Raw genomic sequence first — 16,663 nt, 5'->3', positions numbered from 1 at the left:
ATTGAGACAGACAGTGAAACAGAAAGGGGGGGAGAGATCGAGAGAGACAAAGACAGAGACGGTTGGGTAGTTATTGTTGTTTAACGTCCCTTTAGCCATTCTGGCGATACCGGACTGGGACAGAGGCAGACAGATAGAGGTAGACAAATAGAAACATAAAGAGAGAGAGACCCAGTTTTTGTTCTGCGTAAATGTTTCAGTTTTCAAAACACATACATAATTGCATTTCTGCCGAGTAAGGTCCTCGGCTGAGTTCATCGCGATCTGGATGTGCAGTTACATGAGACGAACAAGAGTCCGGGTAAGCTTGCTCCTTTCAAAAAGGCCAGCCTGTTTTCACGGCCTGTGTTTGCTTCGAACGTCAGCGTACTCGTGATTATAGCAAGTCGTGACTCAATTAACCGGGTTACAGAAATGTGAAAGACAGCAGCTTTTGTCCGACGTAAACGTATCAACTTACACACAAATACATATTTGTATCTGTATTTGTGCTAACCCAAGTACGCTCAACCCCCAACCACCACGATCCCACGATGACTTATTCGCGACCCGTATGTGCAGTAGAGTGAGACGTCTCGAGGATCCGGGTACACGTATCGCGTGACCGTGATGAGTCCTTTAACTTCACGCCGGAAAAATAGATACATCGTGTTTTGTTGGCGTAACACAAAATATACGGTTCGCATTAGCTCGCGAGAAAAACTTGAGATGGGTGGCTCTATATTTGTTGCTCAGAGAGGCGCTAAACAGCCTGCTCTTAGCATGTTGTAGATGAAGAATGTTCAGCATATATTTTTCTTTGTACCCACGATACTATATTTGCTTAAATGCGATTTTAACAGTTGCTTCAGCATCATCAACTCTCCCAGATTCTTACTTTTTGTGGAATATTGGTACGTTTGACCTTTGCACGCTTCCCACGTATGCAGTTTGCACATGCTGTAATGTCATGAGTTAGCTACAATGTATTTGGGATAAAGTAGTTTGGCCGTTTTTGTGTGTATTAAACTATTCAGGTTTTATGACGTTGTGTGGTATGATACCCACACATGAGGAGGATAGAGGCTACACGCCGAGTCTCAGTAAATATTAAAGATAATGGTCGAAGTTAGCGGATCATGAAAAATGCGAGGTTCAGACATTGGTTTTCAGAGATTGTGATGAGGATGACACACCAACTTGAGTTTTTGCCAGGGAAGTTGGTGAACGCAGCCGAGGACCTTACTCGGCAGAAATGCAATTATGTATGTGTTTTGAAAACTGAAACATTTACGCAGGACAGAAACTGGGTCTCTCTCTCTTTATGTTTCTATTTGTCTACCTCTATCTGTCTGTCTGTCTGCCTCTGTCCCAGTCGGGGATCGCCATAAAGGGACGTTAAACAACAATAACTACCCAACCGTCTTAGTCTTTGTCTCTCTCGATCTTTCCCCTCCCCTTCCCCTCTTTTCCTCACCCCCTCTTTCCCTTAATCCCCCCCCCCCCCTCCACAGCTGTGTTCTTACACTTTATCAAAAACACCGTAGACAATAAAAACTAGGCAGAACACACAGTAAGTCCCTTTTGCTTTGGCCTGCCTTTTTTCTTTTTTTTCTTTTTACATTTAGTCAAGTTTTGACTAAATGTGTTAATATAGAGGGGGGAATCGAGACGAGGGTCGTGGTGTATGTCTGTCTGTCTGTCTGTCTGTCTGTCTGTCTGTGTGTGTAGAGCGATTCAGACTAAACTACTGGGCCGATCTGTATGAAATTTGACATGAGAGTTCCTGGGTATGATATCCTCAGACCTTTTTTTTCATTTTTTTTTTATAAATGTCCTTGATGACGTCATATCCGGCTTTTCGTGAAAGTTGAGGCGGCACTGTCACGCTCTCATTTTTCAACCAAATTGGTTGAAATTTTGGTCAAGTAATTTCCGACGAAGCCCGGACTTTGGTATTGCATTTCAGCTTGGTGGCTTAAAAATTAATTAATGACTTTGGTCATTAAAAATCTGAAAATTGTAAAAAAATTATTTTTTTTATAAAACGATCCAAATTTACGTTCATCTTATTCTCCATCATTTTCTGATTCCAAAAACATATAAATATGTTATATTTGGATTAAAAACAAGCTCTGAAAATTAAAAATATAAAAATTATGATCAAAATTAAGTTTTCGAAATCAATTTAAAAACACTTTCATCTTATTCCTTGTCGGTTCCTGATTCCAAAAACATATAGATATGATATGTTTGGATTTAAAACACGCTCAGAAAGTTAAAACGAAGAGAGGTACAGAAAAGCGTGCTATCCTTCTCAGCGCAACTACTACCCCGCTCTTCTTGTCAATTTCACTGCCTTTGCCATGAGCGGTGGACTGACGATGCTACGAGTATACGGTCTTGCTGCGTTGCATTGCGTTCAGTTTCATTCTGTGAGTTCGACAGCTACTTGACTAAATGTTGTATTCTCGCCTTACGCGACTTGTTAGTTTCTTCTTTTTACATTTAGTTTGTTTGTATGTTTGTTCGTTGATGGGCTGAAACTTCCACGGCTTTTACGTGTATGACCGTTTTTTCCCCGCCGTTTAGGCAGCCATACGCCGCTTTCGGAGGAAGCATGCTGGGTATTTTCGTGTTTCTATAACCCACCGAACTCTGACATGGATTACAGGATCTTTTTCGTGCGCACTTGGTCTTGTGCTTGCGTGTACACACGGGGGTGTTCGGACACCGAGGAGAGTCTGCACACAAAGTTGACTCTGAGAAATAAATCTCTCGCCGAACGTGGGGACGAACTCACGCTGACAGCGGCCAACTGGATACAAATCCAGCGCGCTACCGACTGAGCTACATCCCCGCCCTTTTACATTTAGTCAAGTATTTTCGCCTTACGCGACTTGTTTGTTTCTTCTTTTTACATTTAGTCAAGTTTTGACTAAATGTTTTAACATAAAGGAGGAATCGAGACGAGGGTCGTGGTGTATGTGTGTGTGTGTGTGTGACACAATGTGTGTCTGTGTGTCTGTGCGTGTGTGTGTGTGTGTAGAGCGATTCAGACTAAACTACTGGACCGATCTTTATGAAATTTTACATGAGAGTTCCTGGGTATGAAATCCCCAGACGTCTTTTTCATTTGTTCGATAAATGTCTTTTATGACGTCATATCCGGCTTTTTTGTAAAAGTTGAGGCGGCACTGTCACACCCTCATTTTTCAATTAAATTGATTGAAATTTTGGCCAAGCAATCTTCGACAAAGGCCGGACTTCGGTATTGCATTTCAACATGGAGGCTTAACAATTAATTAATGACTTTGGTCATTAAAAATCTGAAAATTGTAATTAAAATTATTTTGTTATAAAACGATCCAAAATTACTTTTATTTTATTTTTCATCATGTTCTGATTCCAAAAACATATAAACATATATATAAATAAAAGGTGAACTGCACCCATTGTGACAATTTAAAACTGTCTAAAGAACTGGTTCTTCTTGGAGTTGCGAACAATGTAGTCACCGATAAAGCTTTTGATGTGTTAGTAATCTGTGCCAAACATCACGTATATATTTCCAAAATGAACAAAAAGACCCCTCATTTTCAGACATTTAGTAGAAATTTTAAGCTAAGATTTATTTGTGAAAAGTATAATGCAGTTGTGAATAATACAGTAGATACATTTTACAAGGATTGGCGCCTGTATATGCATATTTTGATGTAACCCTTAGGTTTTTTTCTTTCTTAAATCCTTTTGATACTGCGACCACCAAGCCCTGAACATCCCTATCCTTGGCACAAAGGGTCAAAAATCCAAAAAATAAGCCCTTAAAAAAATAAGGCCTTATTTTTTGAAAATATGCCCATATTTTTGAAAATAAGCCCTTATTTCTAAAATAAGGCCTTATTTTCCATTATTAAGGCCTTAAATCTTTAAGCCCTTAAAAAAATATGGGCATAAAAAAATAAGCCCTTATTTGAAAATAAGGCCTTACGAGAAATAAGGCCTTATTTCTGTAAGGCCTTAATAAAAATAAGGGCATAAAAAATAAGGGTATAAAAAATATGGGCATAAAAAAATAAGGGCATAAAAAAATAAGGCCTTATTTATTTGACCAATCATGAAGCTGCGCAGAGATCTCATAACAAACATGGCGAATGGGGGGTTCAGAGATCGTGATGATTTTTTTTAGAAGAATTTGTGCTGAAATTGCAAATTGCGAGAGAATTGGGGTTTCCGATGAGGTGTATGTTCGCTCAAGGTAAGCATTGTTTACATTAAATGACTGTTTGATTTATATCAGTGTAACATCTTGATCTTGCTTTAGCTCCGGATGCGCAGTAGAGATGCGCAGAAAAATATGGGCATATTTTTTTAAGGGCTTATTTTTTTATGCCCATATTTTTTTATGCCCTTATTTTTTTAAGGTCATAACAGAAATAAGGCCTTATTTCAGTAAGGCCTTAACAGAAATAAGGCCTTATTTCATTATGCCCTTATTTCCTTATGGCTGTAAATATTTAAGGCCTTATTTCTAAAATAAGGCCTTATTTATAGAAATAAGGGCTTATTTTCAAAAATATGGGCATATTTTCAAAAATATGGGCATATTTTTTTAAGGGCTTATTTTTGGGATTTTTGACCCTTTGTGCCAAGGATACATCCCCCCTCCCCCACCCATCCTCCCACCCCATGTATGTTGTAATTGTTCAAGTGTTCTTCTGTTGCATGGTTTTGTCCCTTTGTTTAGGTGATGTCCTGTAATGTACAGTGTATACATGTAGAAAAAAAAAACTTCACAAAAAGAGAATAACAAAAAAATTAAAAACATATAAATATGTTATATTCGGATTAAAAACAAGCTCTGAAAATTAAATATATAAACATTATTATTAAAATTAAATTTCCGAAATCGTTTTAAAAACAATTTCATCTTATTCCTTGTCGGTTCCTGATTCCAAAAACATATAGATATGATATGTTTGGATTAAAAACACGCTCAGAAAGTTAAAACGAAGAGAGGTACAGTAAAGCGTGCTATGCAGCACAGCGCAACCGCTACCGCGCTGAACAAGCTCGTCACTTTCACTGCCTTTTGCACTAGCGGCGGACTACGGTCATTGTGAAAAAATGCAGTGCGTTCAGTTTCATTCTGTGAGTTCCACAGCTTGACTAAATGTAGTAATTTCGCCTTACGCAACTTATTTTTCTTTGTTTTTAACAAACCTGAACAACGAGAAAAACTAGGCAGAACACATCAGGACCACTAATTTGCTCGTGATGTTTTCATTGAACCATGCACTATTTTTGAGAAAAAAACCAAGCAAATAATGTAGAAAACATACAGACGCTAAGTTACAGTTGAATTTTATCGACTTTTTTTTTAATAGATATACAGTGGAACCCGCTTATAAGAAAGTCCAGAGGAAATTATTTTTGCTTTCTTATATCCGAGGTGTTTCTTATCGGGAGACGCCGGATATGAAAAATATTGTTCTCTTATCCGAGGAAAAACAAATGTCATCATATTTTTGGAAATGCATTGCATTATATGCTCGCAGGCAGGTGCATGAATGTGTCTGTGATAATGAATGTTTATGTTTGTAATTCTATGTCGTTGGGATAATATAAGTATGTGCGTGCTAATTAATATGTGTATTTTAATGTGTTATTCCCGACTTGTATAGAAGGGTTTGGGACATAGCACATGGTGGCCGCCATTATTAGTCTTGGCTTTCCCATGTGTGTGTGGGGCCTCAAACCTCCTGTTAAAAAACACGTGGAAAACTCACTTTTGGACAAGAGTTAAGAAAAGTGTCGTAGCGATTTTGTTTGCTTGTTTTTGGGTGTGTTTTTTTCCGACAGCAGGTCCAATCTTTTTCGTTCTATAACTTGTTCTTTTCTTTGATTCTATGTTCCTAAACCTTAACTTGTAACCAAAAATGTGTCTAGGTTCTAATGGAGTTCCATATCGATACATACCGACACATATTTAGCAAGCACAAGAAGAGTAATCGCTATCTGAGTGTAAATATTCAGAACTGTGTACAGTGAATAATTATACAAATTAGATTGTTGTTTGCTTTTTTAAGATAGAATTTCTGTTCATCGTTTTACCAATTTTTTTGTTTGTAACAGGAAAAGAACAAAAGGTCAATGAAATCTAGCCATTTCTCTAACACAATACGAGCTATGTTAAATCTGCACTATGGGATTTACAACAGAATATTTATGGAATGTAGTACGAAGTATACCACAACGCAACAGTCTTAATCTTGTTTCTTACATTACATTGGTAACATTGTTTTTGTACAAGCTCGAAACCGAATTTATATTTCCAAAATAGGGCTGTAATAGGTTTGCCTACAGTGGTGTTTTTTTTAATATTTTTTTTATTTTTTTTTTATTCAATTAATAAAACACAAGATAACAAACATGGTAACTGTAGTTTCTGTTTGCACCCATACTCTCTCATTTACATGCGGTTCAGAAAAAACTTTTACATTATACAAAAGGACAGAAAATAGTCATACGTGAAAAAAAATATACGTGTTAACATGTGTAGCATCAAAATGATCATATTTTTTTTATGTCATCATATATTGATCTTTTTAAAAACAATATTCGCATCATAATGTATGGCTGTCTTTACCTTATATCAAAGAAAATAAACAATAATTTGTTTTCAATTAATAAAACTTCAGACTAACGAAATCTCAAAACAACATGATTTCCAAAAATAATTTCCAGTGTTAATCGTGAATCGGTTTTTTTTTAAATGCTTACGCACATCTTTGCGATTAAAATAATGTGATTAATCTTCTTCATATTTTTGCTGTTACTTTTTATACCAAAAAGCACATCTGTAACATTCAACCTAATTCTTTCGCCAATGTTTACTAAAATGTACATTTCAATATATTTCCAAAACCTGAGCACTGTTGGGCATTGAAAGAAAAAATGCTCCAATACATCAAGTTCATCCTTACAATATGTACAGTTTTTATTAGCCTTCACTTTCATTTTACACAATAAAATATTAGTTGGATAAATGTTTTGCAATATTTTCCAATGCAGTACACGTAATCGAACTTCACTAGTGACAGTGGCTGCTAAGTTCCAATTCTTTTCGTCAATTTCAAATCCTAATTTTCTTCTCCAAAATCCTTCTGAACAGGGTGGGCTGTATTGTTTTCCTACCAGAATCTTTCGAATTTCTTTTACTGATTTAACTTTTTTTCCACAAAAGGTCGGAATGTCACAGACTGAACAATTTACATCGTTTATATCGACATTTCTTAAAAGGAGATGTACAGCTGTTCGAACAACATTGTACTCAAGCAATCTATTTGCAGTGTAGCCAGTTCTTTCACACACTTCTTCATAGGAAGCAAAACGTCCATTCTCACACACATCGCTCACATACATTATACCACTTTTAATCCAATCCGCAAAAAAAGTGGGTTTCCTTGACAAATTATATCTTTGTTGTTCCACAATAAACCCGAAACAGAATTACCATTATTATCGACTTGATTGTTATCAAGCCATGCCTTCAACACAGCGGACCAAAATTCCGATTTAATACTGTCCAATCCTTTAAATGGTTTGCTATTAATGTTCGCAAAAAAACACTCAAAGCGACTCCCAAAACGGAAAAACAGTGCTTTTGGGAGCCATGACCATTTCTGGTCTTCATTAGACAGAGTTAGGTTCACAACCCAGCTTAACAAAAAGGAACACTGCATCTGACGCAAATCAATCATATTTAATCCACCTTGCTTTACTTCGTTACATAAAACAGTTCTTTTCACCTTTTCAAATGCTTTTCGGTTGCAGTCTTTTTTGCGCCACACGAAGCGAAACATTAACCTATTAATTTCAGTTAGAACGTCGTCTGGTACAATCAGCGCCTGCATTATATAGACAAAATGTGGCAGAATAAACGTTTTGAATACACAGACTTTACCAATAATACAGTGTTTTGTTAAGGATTATTCGGATCTGCAGGGAATTCATGAAACATGAACATCTAACATATGTATAAGAGAGAGAGATAGAGTAAGAGAGAGACTGACTTACTGGCTGACTGACTGATTGACTGATCTTTGATACATAGGACAGAGTTTTTAGTCACAGCTTAGTCTCTCTCTCTCTCTCTCTCTCTCTCTCTCTCTCTCTCTCTCTCTCTCTCTCTCTCTCTCTCTCTCTCTCTCTCTCTCTCTCTCTCTCTCTCTCTCTCTCTCTCTTTACATTAACAAGCATCTTCTAACGCATTTTAACCAAAACAATTTACTTCACCCTAAACAATTGGGTTTTAGAGCTAACCATTCCTGCCATACTGCCTTAATTTCTCTTGTTGATCAATGGCTAGAGAAAATAAATGACAATGAATTCTGTGGTGCCATTTTTGTTGATTTTGTCAAAGCCTTTGACGTTATTGATCACACGTTATTACTGAGAAAATTCGCATTGTATGGCGTCGGAATCGAAACTGTCAAACTTATTAGTTCATTTCTCACCGGCAGACAACACACTGTACTTACAAACGCCTCGGCGTCGAGCATGCAAGAAGTAGAATACGGTGTACCACAAGGATCGGTTTTAGGACCCCTGCTTTTCTCTATATACATTAATTATCTCCCCCTTCATATTCAAAATGTATGTGAACTTTTTGCAGATGACACCACAATTCACTCCAGCAACACAAATTTAACTCGCTTATCAGAATCACTTCAAAGGATTTTGCACCAGTTGACAGAGTGGACTGAACTAAACCATATGTCTCTTAACCCAAAGAAAACCAAATATATGATCATAACAACAAAACAAAAACGCCAGAATCTTATTTCAGCTGGTCCTGCTTTAATGTTGGATGGTGAAATAGTTGAACAAGTCGATCATCACAAAGTGCTGGGTTTTGTTATCGATAGCAACTTGTCTTGGTCAACCCACATAGAGCAACTTAAAGAGTTAAGTGGTGTCAAAGAAAGTGTATCTCCTATCTAGAATGAAACACTTCTTGAACTGCCACACCCGGAAGTTATTCTTCATTGCTCATATCCAATCTGTTATTGATTATGCATCCACTTTATGGGACTCAGCAAGTGAAAATTCCTTAAAACCACTTAGCCGAGTACATAAAAGAGCGCTAAAAGTAGTATTACTAAAGCAGACTACTCTCACAGAATTAGACTACATACATTTAGGGATCCTACCTCTAAAGTCAAGGCTGCTTTAAAACAAAGGAATCCTTATGCAAAAAATTATATCCGAAACTTTACCCCACATCATTTTCTCAAAGTTCTCTTTGAAGAATGCACACCACTTTATGAAATTTAACACTCCTCTTCCTAGGATAGACTTAATTATTTAAGTCTAGTAGCCGTCTCTGGAACGCTCCGCCGAATGCCCTACGGGAAGATACAAGTACAGATTCTTTCAAAAACAATTATATATCGCATTAATGTGCCTTTCGGATACAGTAACTCATTTTTTGAATTAACGTGTTTTTTTCCCACGAATTTATGATGTTCTGCACAAAATCCATCATTTTGCAGAGTTGATGTACTATTGCATATTATTCTGATTTTTACACATTTTTTTGCTTTGCACCTGGTCATAAACATTTATGAACTACAATGTTTCCATATAATGCGCTTATGTTCATAAACTTATACTATTTCACTTCTTATGTATTCATGTAGTAGTAGTTATCATAGTAGATTTAGTCCCTCTTTAGGGCGAGGGTCAGATGCAGTAAAAGTATTCCTATGCTTATTCTATTACCCTCGTAAAATAAAGAATTGTCATTGTCTCTCTCTCTTACTCTCTCCATCTCTTTCCCCCATTAGTTTTAATCTTGTGTCTGTCTTACTCACACACTCCTTCTAAAACCCTTTTTGTATTCTTTAGTTCCTGAGGAGCTTGCAAACACTGATGTGGGTGATTGACATAATTCTGACCCCCCCAAGCTAAATATATGTTAAGCAACAACTTCATAAAAAAAGTCCTGGAAAGGCAGCACTCGTTTATGATTTTATTGCCTTTACAACGTACTGCTCCTGTGTCAACGGTATTTGCTCAACCGACCGCTCATTTTCTCTTACCAGCTCTGTAGATTAGCATATGTAAGTCCAGGATTTACCCTTAAACAACAAATGCAGCAATTTGCGAACCACTAAAATTCAGAGCTAGCTGTGTAGTTTTGAGGTCCGCAAATTGCTTCGAAATAGTGACTTGTCCGCATATTGCTGCTTTTTTCAAATCGTTCCTAACACTATATTTAGTGAAATATGGAAGTAAAAGATTTTTTGACACCTTTGTATCGAATTCCCTAAACTTCCCATTTATTTTTAACTTTCTATTTCTTCAAACAAAAAAGTCAAAACAGGTCCTCATATTACCGCATTTTGACGGAAGTACAACAATGATACACAATGTCCGCAAATAGGCGAAAATCCCCCTATGTGTGTGTGTGTGAGTGTGTGTGTTTGTGTGTATGTGTGTGTGTGTGTGTGTGTGTATGTGTGTGTGTGTGTGTGTGTGTGTATGTGTGTGTGTGTGTGTGTGTGTGTGTGTGTGTGTGTGTGTGTGTGTGTGTGCGTGCGGCCTTCGGCCTTGGTCAATAAATATAAAGCAAAAGACGCCATGCTCCCCCTCCGACCGACAAAAAAGCTGTTCTGTCAACAACCCATCAAACATCTTATACTGTTTCACGTACAATATATGCATTGTTGCTCCCAAGGGCATGCACACATATCTGACGGCAGAAGCTAGTTCACGAAGATTATATTCCTGTGCTCAAGGTAATTTAAGATCAGGGGGGAGAAGCATAACAAAGTGGGCTCTGGATACAATTGCAATCCCACGCTATTGCATAACCAATAAAAGTGTTCGAGCGTAGTTTCTCAGGAAAAACACATTAAGGAAGTAAAACATTGTACAACAAGTGACTTGCACGCCAGCCTGTTAACACAGACTACCTGCACTTTAGTACCAATTGGACCGGGGTAAACACAACTTTGGGAGATAAACTGCAGAAGAAAGAAACTGGTACTGCAACGAAAGTATGACACGTCATCTGCTGATATATTGTTTATGTTCACTGTGCTCATGGTCAGTGAACTGCCAAGGTAAGTCAAACCTGTATTGCCATTTCGTTGAGGTCACAAGAACACTACAATCTAACATGAGTCAGTAACGCAGAGCGGCATGCGTCACTGTATTATGAATATGTTGTGTGTAACCTTTGTAAATGCAAGTCTGTTATGAGTGAATGTCTGCAGATTGTGCCAGGATGCATGCAGATAACAACGTAACTAAACAGACGCCTATGAAAACAAAGACAATTACATAACCACCAACCATGTAATACTGCTGGAGGAAACAAAACAAGTCGCGTAAGGCGAAATTACTACATTTAGTCAAGCTGTGGAATTCACAGAATGAAACTGAACGCACTGCATTTTTTCACAATGACCGTAGTCCGCCGCTAGTGCAAAAGTCAGTGAAAGTGACGTGCCTGTTCAGCGCGGTAGCGGTTGCGCTGTGCTGCATGGCACGCTTTACTGTACCTCTCTTCGTTTTAACTTTCTGAGCGTGTTTTTAATCCAAACATATCATATTTATATGTTTTTGGAATCAGGAACCGACAAGGAATAAGATGAAATTGTTTTTAAAACGATTTCGGAAATTTAAGTTTAATCATAATTTTTATATTTTTAATTTTCAGAGCTTGTTTTTAATCCGAATATAACATATTTATATGTTTTTGGAATCAGAACATTATGAAGAATAAAATAAAAATAATTTGGGATCGTTTTATAAAAAAATTATTTTAATTACAATTTTCAGATTTTTAATGACCAAAGTCATTAATTAACTTTTAAACCTACATGCTGAAATGCAATACCGAAGTCCGGCCTTTGTCGAAGATTGCTTGGCCAAAATGTCAATCAATTTGATTGAAAAATGAAGGTGTGACAGTGCCGCCTCAACTTTTACAAAAAGCCGGATATGACGTCATAAAAGACATTTATCGAAAAAAAGAAAAAAAAAAACATCTGGGGATATCATACCCGGGAACTCTCATGCACTATTTCATAAAGATCGGTCCAGTAGTTTACTATTAATCGCTCTACACACACACACGCACAGGCAGACACACACAGACACAGACACACACACACACACACACACACACACACACAGACACACATACACACACACACACACACACACACACACACACATACACCACGACCCTCGTCTCGATTCCCCCTCTATGTTAAAACATTTAGTCAAAACTTGACTAAATGTAATGAAAACCAAAATAATGATTCAAGGTTAGTTTAACAGATAAGAACAAAAAGAACATGATTTAATACAATACATGGGTTCTTTTCACAAAATATAAAAGTATTGTTTAGTATCAGTCTCTATATGTATCCTTCCTTCTCTTCTAACTAAATTCTAAGTCCCTAATTGCCGAACAAATCGGGCAAGACCCGTAGGTACCCTCAGAAAGAATGTACCACTGCAAAAGAAAATATAAGTTCTTTCAGATGACTGAACATGTGGGCATTATTTCGGGTAAAAAGAAGTAAAGCAGTGCTTTTTTTGTTAATGAACTCACGTTGCCAGGAACAATTCATTTATCAATTCTCGCCATGCGATCGGCGTCATCCATTACATGAATCATTATATATGTGTTTTGCGAGCGCACTGTCTTTGCTACTTGTTATTCACTCTCATGGATAACGCAGGGAGAAACTAGTAGTTACACGCCGATTGAAAAATGAGAGCGTTACATTGCCACCTCAAATTTCACAAAAAGACGAATATGACGTCATCAAATGCATGATTGTATCAAACCAAACTGAACATGGTTTAGGATGCAATCTGGAAGAATTCAATTGTAACACACACGCACACCCACACACACACACACACACACACACACACACACACACACACACACACACACACACACACACACCTACTCTCCCTAACTCTTACTTCTCGTTCGTAAGCTCCCATTCAAATAACCTAGTTTTTGGCTTGCTATTCCAATGGCAATGAGTTCTGGGCTCATAATCACGTGGCAAAGGCATACGAGTTTGTTCGTCAAAGTGTTAATCAAAACAGGATAAATGACAAACTGCGCGCAAACGAGAAATACTGGGGACAGTTAAACTGTACAGGCTCTCAATTATGTGTGTGTGTGTGTGTGTGTGTGTGTGTGTGTGTGTGTGTGTGTGTGTGTGTGTGTGTGTGTGTGTGTGTGTGCGTGCGTGTGTGTGTGTGTGTGTGTGTGTGTGTGTGTGTGCGTGCGTGTGTGTGTGTGTGTGTGTGTGTGTGTGTGTGTGTGTGTGGGTGTGTGCGTGTGCGTGTGCGTGTGCGTGTGTGTGTCAAAGTACGAGATATGTGATTGCGTGTAATGTCACCATGTCTTGCAGTTCAACCATTGTGTGCTGGCGACCAATGGACCTGCACAAACAACAGCTGTGTCAAGCTTGGCCAGCGCTGTGACGGAGTCAACGACTGCAACGATGGAAGCGATGAGCAAAACTGTGGTACGCATGAATGTGTGTGCGTGTGCGTGTGTGTACATGTGTTAGTGTGTGTGAGTGTGTGTATGTGTGTGTATGTGTGTGTATGTGTGCGTGTGTGTGTATGTGCTTGTGTGTGTATGTGCGTGCGTGTGTATGTGAGTGTGTGTGTGTGTGTGTGTGTGTGTGTGTGTGTGTGTATTTGTCTGTGTATGTGTGTATGTGTGTGTGTCTGTGTGTGCTTGTGTGGAGGGGGGAGGGGGTGAAATAGCAAGCATCGAAGCCTAAAAGTACCCGACGAAACGAATGCTGCAAGGGATTTTCAACGTGAGTTAAACATTAAACATTGTGTAATATCTATTTGCTACCCTGTATGTCCACATTAGCAATTCATCTTGATAATTCAAGGCATGCTCTTTCAAAAATAGGTAGCTGCTTTTTTTTTCGCTTTTTTTTTGTTTTGTGGTTTTGTTTGTGTGTTCTTGTGTCGTGTGAAAACCACACGCACGGTCAAAGCATGTTTTCATTACGATAATAGAGTCGCACACATTTTGTTATTGGAAAACGGTGAATAGTTACCCAAATCTCACGTTTCTACGCATAGCGTTTTCATTACCGAGTTGTTTTGCGCTGCACAGCATAACGTTTGATAAAACTAATACCCTATTCTGTGCAGCCCAATGGAGGTGCCAATCCAACAAATGGAGATGCAACAACAACATATGCATCTACTTTGATTTTCGCTGTAATGGAAAAGATGACTGTGGTGACAACAGTGACGAGATAAATTGTGGTACGAACATGCACGGAACTATACACAGAGATCAACAACCGGCAGACACGCTTATATCATATGCATGTCATGAAGATGAAAGCCCTTTTTAAAGCGCCAAACATGCGCTTTGACTCTTTAAACATACATCATGAAATAATAGCTTACATGTGGTAGTGCTGCAGAACTCTGTGATTATACACTACGTTTATCTGTTTATGCGGCATTTCTATGCTATGAAGTTCAAGCCAGTATGTGTATAGAGTCAGCAAGATCACTAGAGACTACGACATGGGGAATAGGGTTGGGGGAAGGAATACATGATATGAAAAAAGAACAAAACAATTTGTCAAACACAAGTGCACGCGTACATCATATGCCAAAGTATCTCTGTTAAATTAAACATCACTTCAGTCTTCTCAGTAAAGCTAAGTTGATAAACGTAATACTTAACTATGTCTTAGTGCTGGCCAAGGCTGAAGTGCACGAAGCAAAACTAGGTGCCACCCAACTGAGTGTAAACAAGCCGCAGGATCTTATCGGTTAAAATCGTAACACATCTCGATATCAACCAATCTCATCCCGTGGCTGCTGACTACTCCTTTGTGTGGCATACCTCAGCCCAAGTTTATTATGCTATAATCTGGACCTTGAGTTACAAGAAGTTCAGAACAAGTCGCGTAAGGCGAAAATACAACATTTAGTCAAGCTCAGTCGAACTCACAGAATGAAACTGAACGCATTGCATTTTTTTTCCGCAAGACCGTACACTCTGTCCACCGCTCGTGGCAAAGGCAGTGAAATTAACAATACAGAAAAGCCCGGAGGATAGCCGGCTTTTCTATATCTCTATTCTTTTTAACTCTCTAAACGTGTTTTTAATCCAAACATATCATATCTATATGTTTTTGGAATCAGGAACGGACAAGAAATAAGATAGAATATTTTTTAAATCGATTTCGGAAATTTAATTGTAATTATAATTTTTGTTTTTTTAAATTTTCAGAGCTTGTTTTTAATCCGAATATAACATAATTATATGTTTTTGGAATCAGAAAATGATGAACAATACGATAAACGTAATTTTGGATCGTTTTATAAAAAATAATTTTAATTACAATTTTCAGATTTTTAATGACCAAAGTCATTAATTAAATTTTAAGCCTCCAAGCTGAAATGCAATACCAAAGTCCGGCCTTTGTCGAAGATTGCTTTGAAAAATTGAAAAATGAGGGTGTGACAGTGCCGCCTCAACTTTTAGAAAATGCCGGATATGACGTCATCAAAGACATTTATTGAAAAAATGAAAAAAAAAGGCTGGGGATATCATACCCAGGAACTCTCATGAACCATTTCATAAAAAATGAAACAGTAGTTTACTCTGAATCGCTCTACACACACACACACACACACACGAACACACAGACACAGACACAGACACACACACACACACAGACACAGACACACATACACCACGACCCTCGTCTCGATTCCCCCCTCTTTGTTAAAACATTCAGTCAAAACTTGACTAAATGTAAAAAGGTAGTTGGTTGCAGAATCAAGACGAATAAAGGTGCACTACATAATTATTGTATCTCCAACTACGTGTGTGGGAATTCGTTGTACTTGTGTTCATGTTTATTGTTGTGTTAACATTGTATTTAGTTTATTTTTTCTTTGTAAGCCTCATTAGAACACATTCAAATCCTTTTGACTTTTCAGATCAGTGGAGATGTCCTCCAAGCACATGGAAATGTAACAGCAGCAGCAACTGTGTTTGGTTTGACTTTCGTTGTAACGATCGGAGAGACTGTAGCGACGGAAGCGATGAACACAACTGTGGTGTGTGTGTGTGTGTGTGTGTGTGTGTGTGTGTGTGTGTGTGTGTGTGTGTGTGTGTGTAAATATGTCGGAGGAAAAAGGGAGAGTGGGGCGGGGTGATTAATCTGCGATTCATACAAAAGGGGGTTTAATGCACAAACCTATTCTGTTCATATTTTTACAGAGAGAGAGAGAGAGAGAGAGAGAGAGAGAGAGAGATAGAGAGAGAGAGCGAGGGAGAGAGAGAGAAAGAGAGAGAGAAAGAGAGAGAGAAAGAGAGACAGAGAGAGAGAGAAAGAGAGAGAGAGAGAGAGAGATATATAATTGAATTGAATTGAAGTTTATTTAACACGGATTAAGATTTAAGGCTGCGCCTTTTTTTACAATCTGTTTTTGAGACGCAAAGACACACAATTATAACATTTAAAACAAAACAAAAAGTTAAAAAGTTAACAACAAAAGGAGTCCGTAAAATTTAAACTCGTGATGATAAAGAGGAAGATGATTATAATTATAATAATAATGATAATGACGATAATGA

At 37.9% G+C, this 16,663-nt stretch overlaps 1 protein-coding gene across 3 annotated transcripts in view; it reads left to right on the top strand.

The window, feature by feature from the left end:
• Nucleotides 1–10,884: 10,884 nt before the first annotated feature.
• The window catches only part of LOC138972404 (very low-density lipoprotein receptor-like), a 31,293-nt gene continuing 25,514 nt past the window's right edge, over nt 10,885–16,663 (top strand). For 2 of the 3 annotated variants that reach the window (XM_070345063.1, XM_070345062.1), the window contains exons 1-4: nt 10,885–11,111; nt 13,437–13,553; nt 14,206–14,322; nt 16,024–16,143. In XM_070345063.1, the coding sequence (XP_070201164.1) occupies nt 11,048–11,111; nt 13,437–13,553; nt 14,206–14,322; nt 16,024–16,143 (418 nt within the window). In that variant the 5' untranslated portion in view covers nt 10,885–11,047. The remainder of the gene's footprint in view (nt 11,112–13,436; nt 13,554–14,205; nt 14,323–16,023; nt 16,144–16,663) is intronic. The other variant, XM_070345061.1, reaches the window with a different exon arrangement.

Source organism: Littorina saxatilis, linkage group LG8 (assembly GCF_037325665.1).
Source record: "Littorina saxatilis isolate snail1 linkage group LG8, US_GU_Lsax_2.0, whole genome shotgun sequence".
NCBI classification, from domain to species: Eukaryota; Metazoa; Mollusca; class Gastropoda; order Littorinimorpha; family Littorinidae; genus Littorina; species Littorina saxatilis.
The sequence above is the reverse complement of the archived record's forward strand: the minus strand, read 5'-3'. Positions and strand labels throughout refer to the sequence as shown.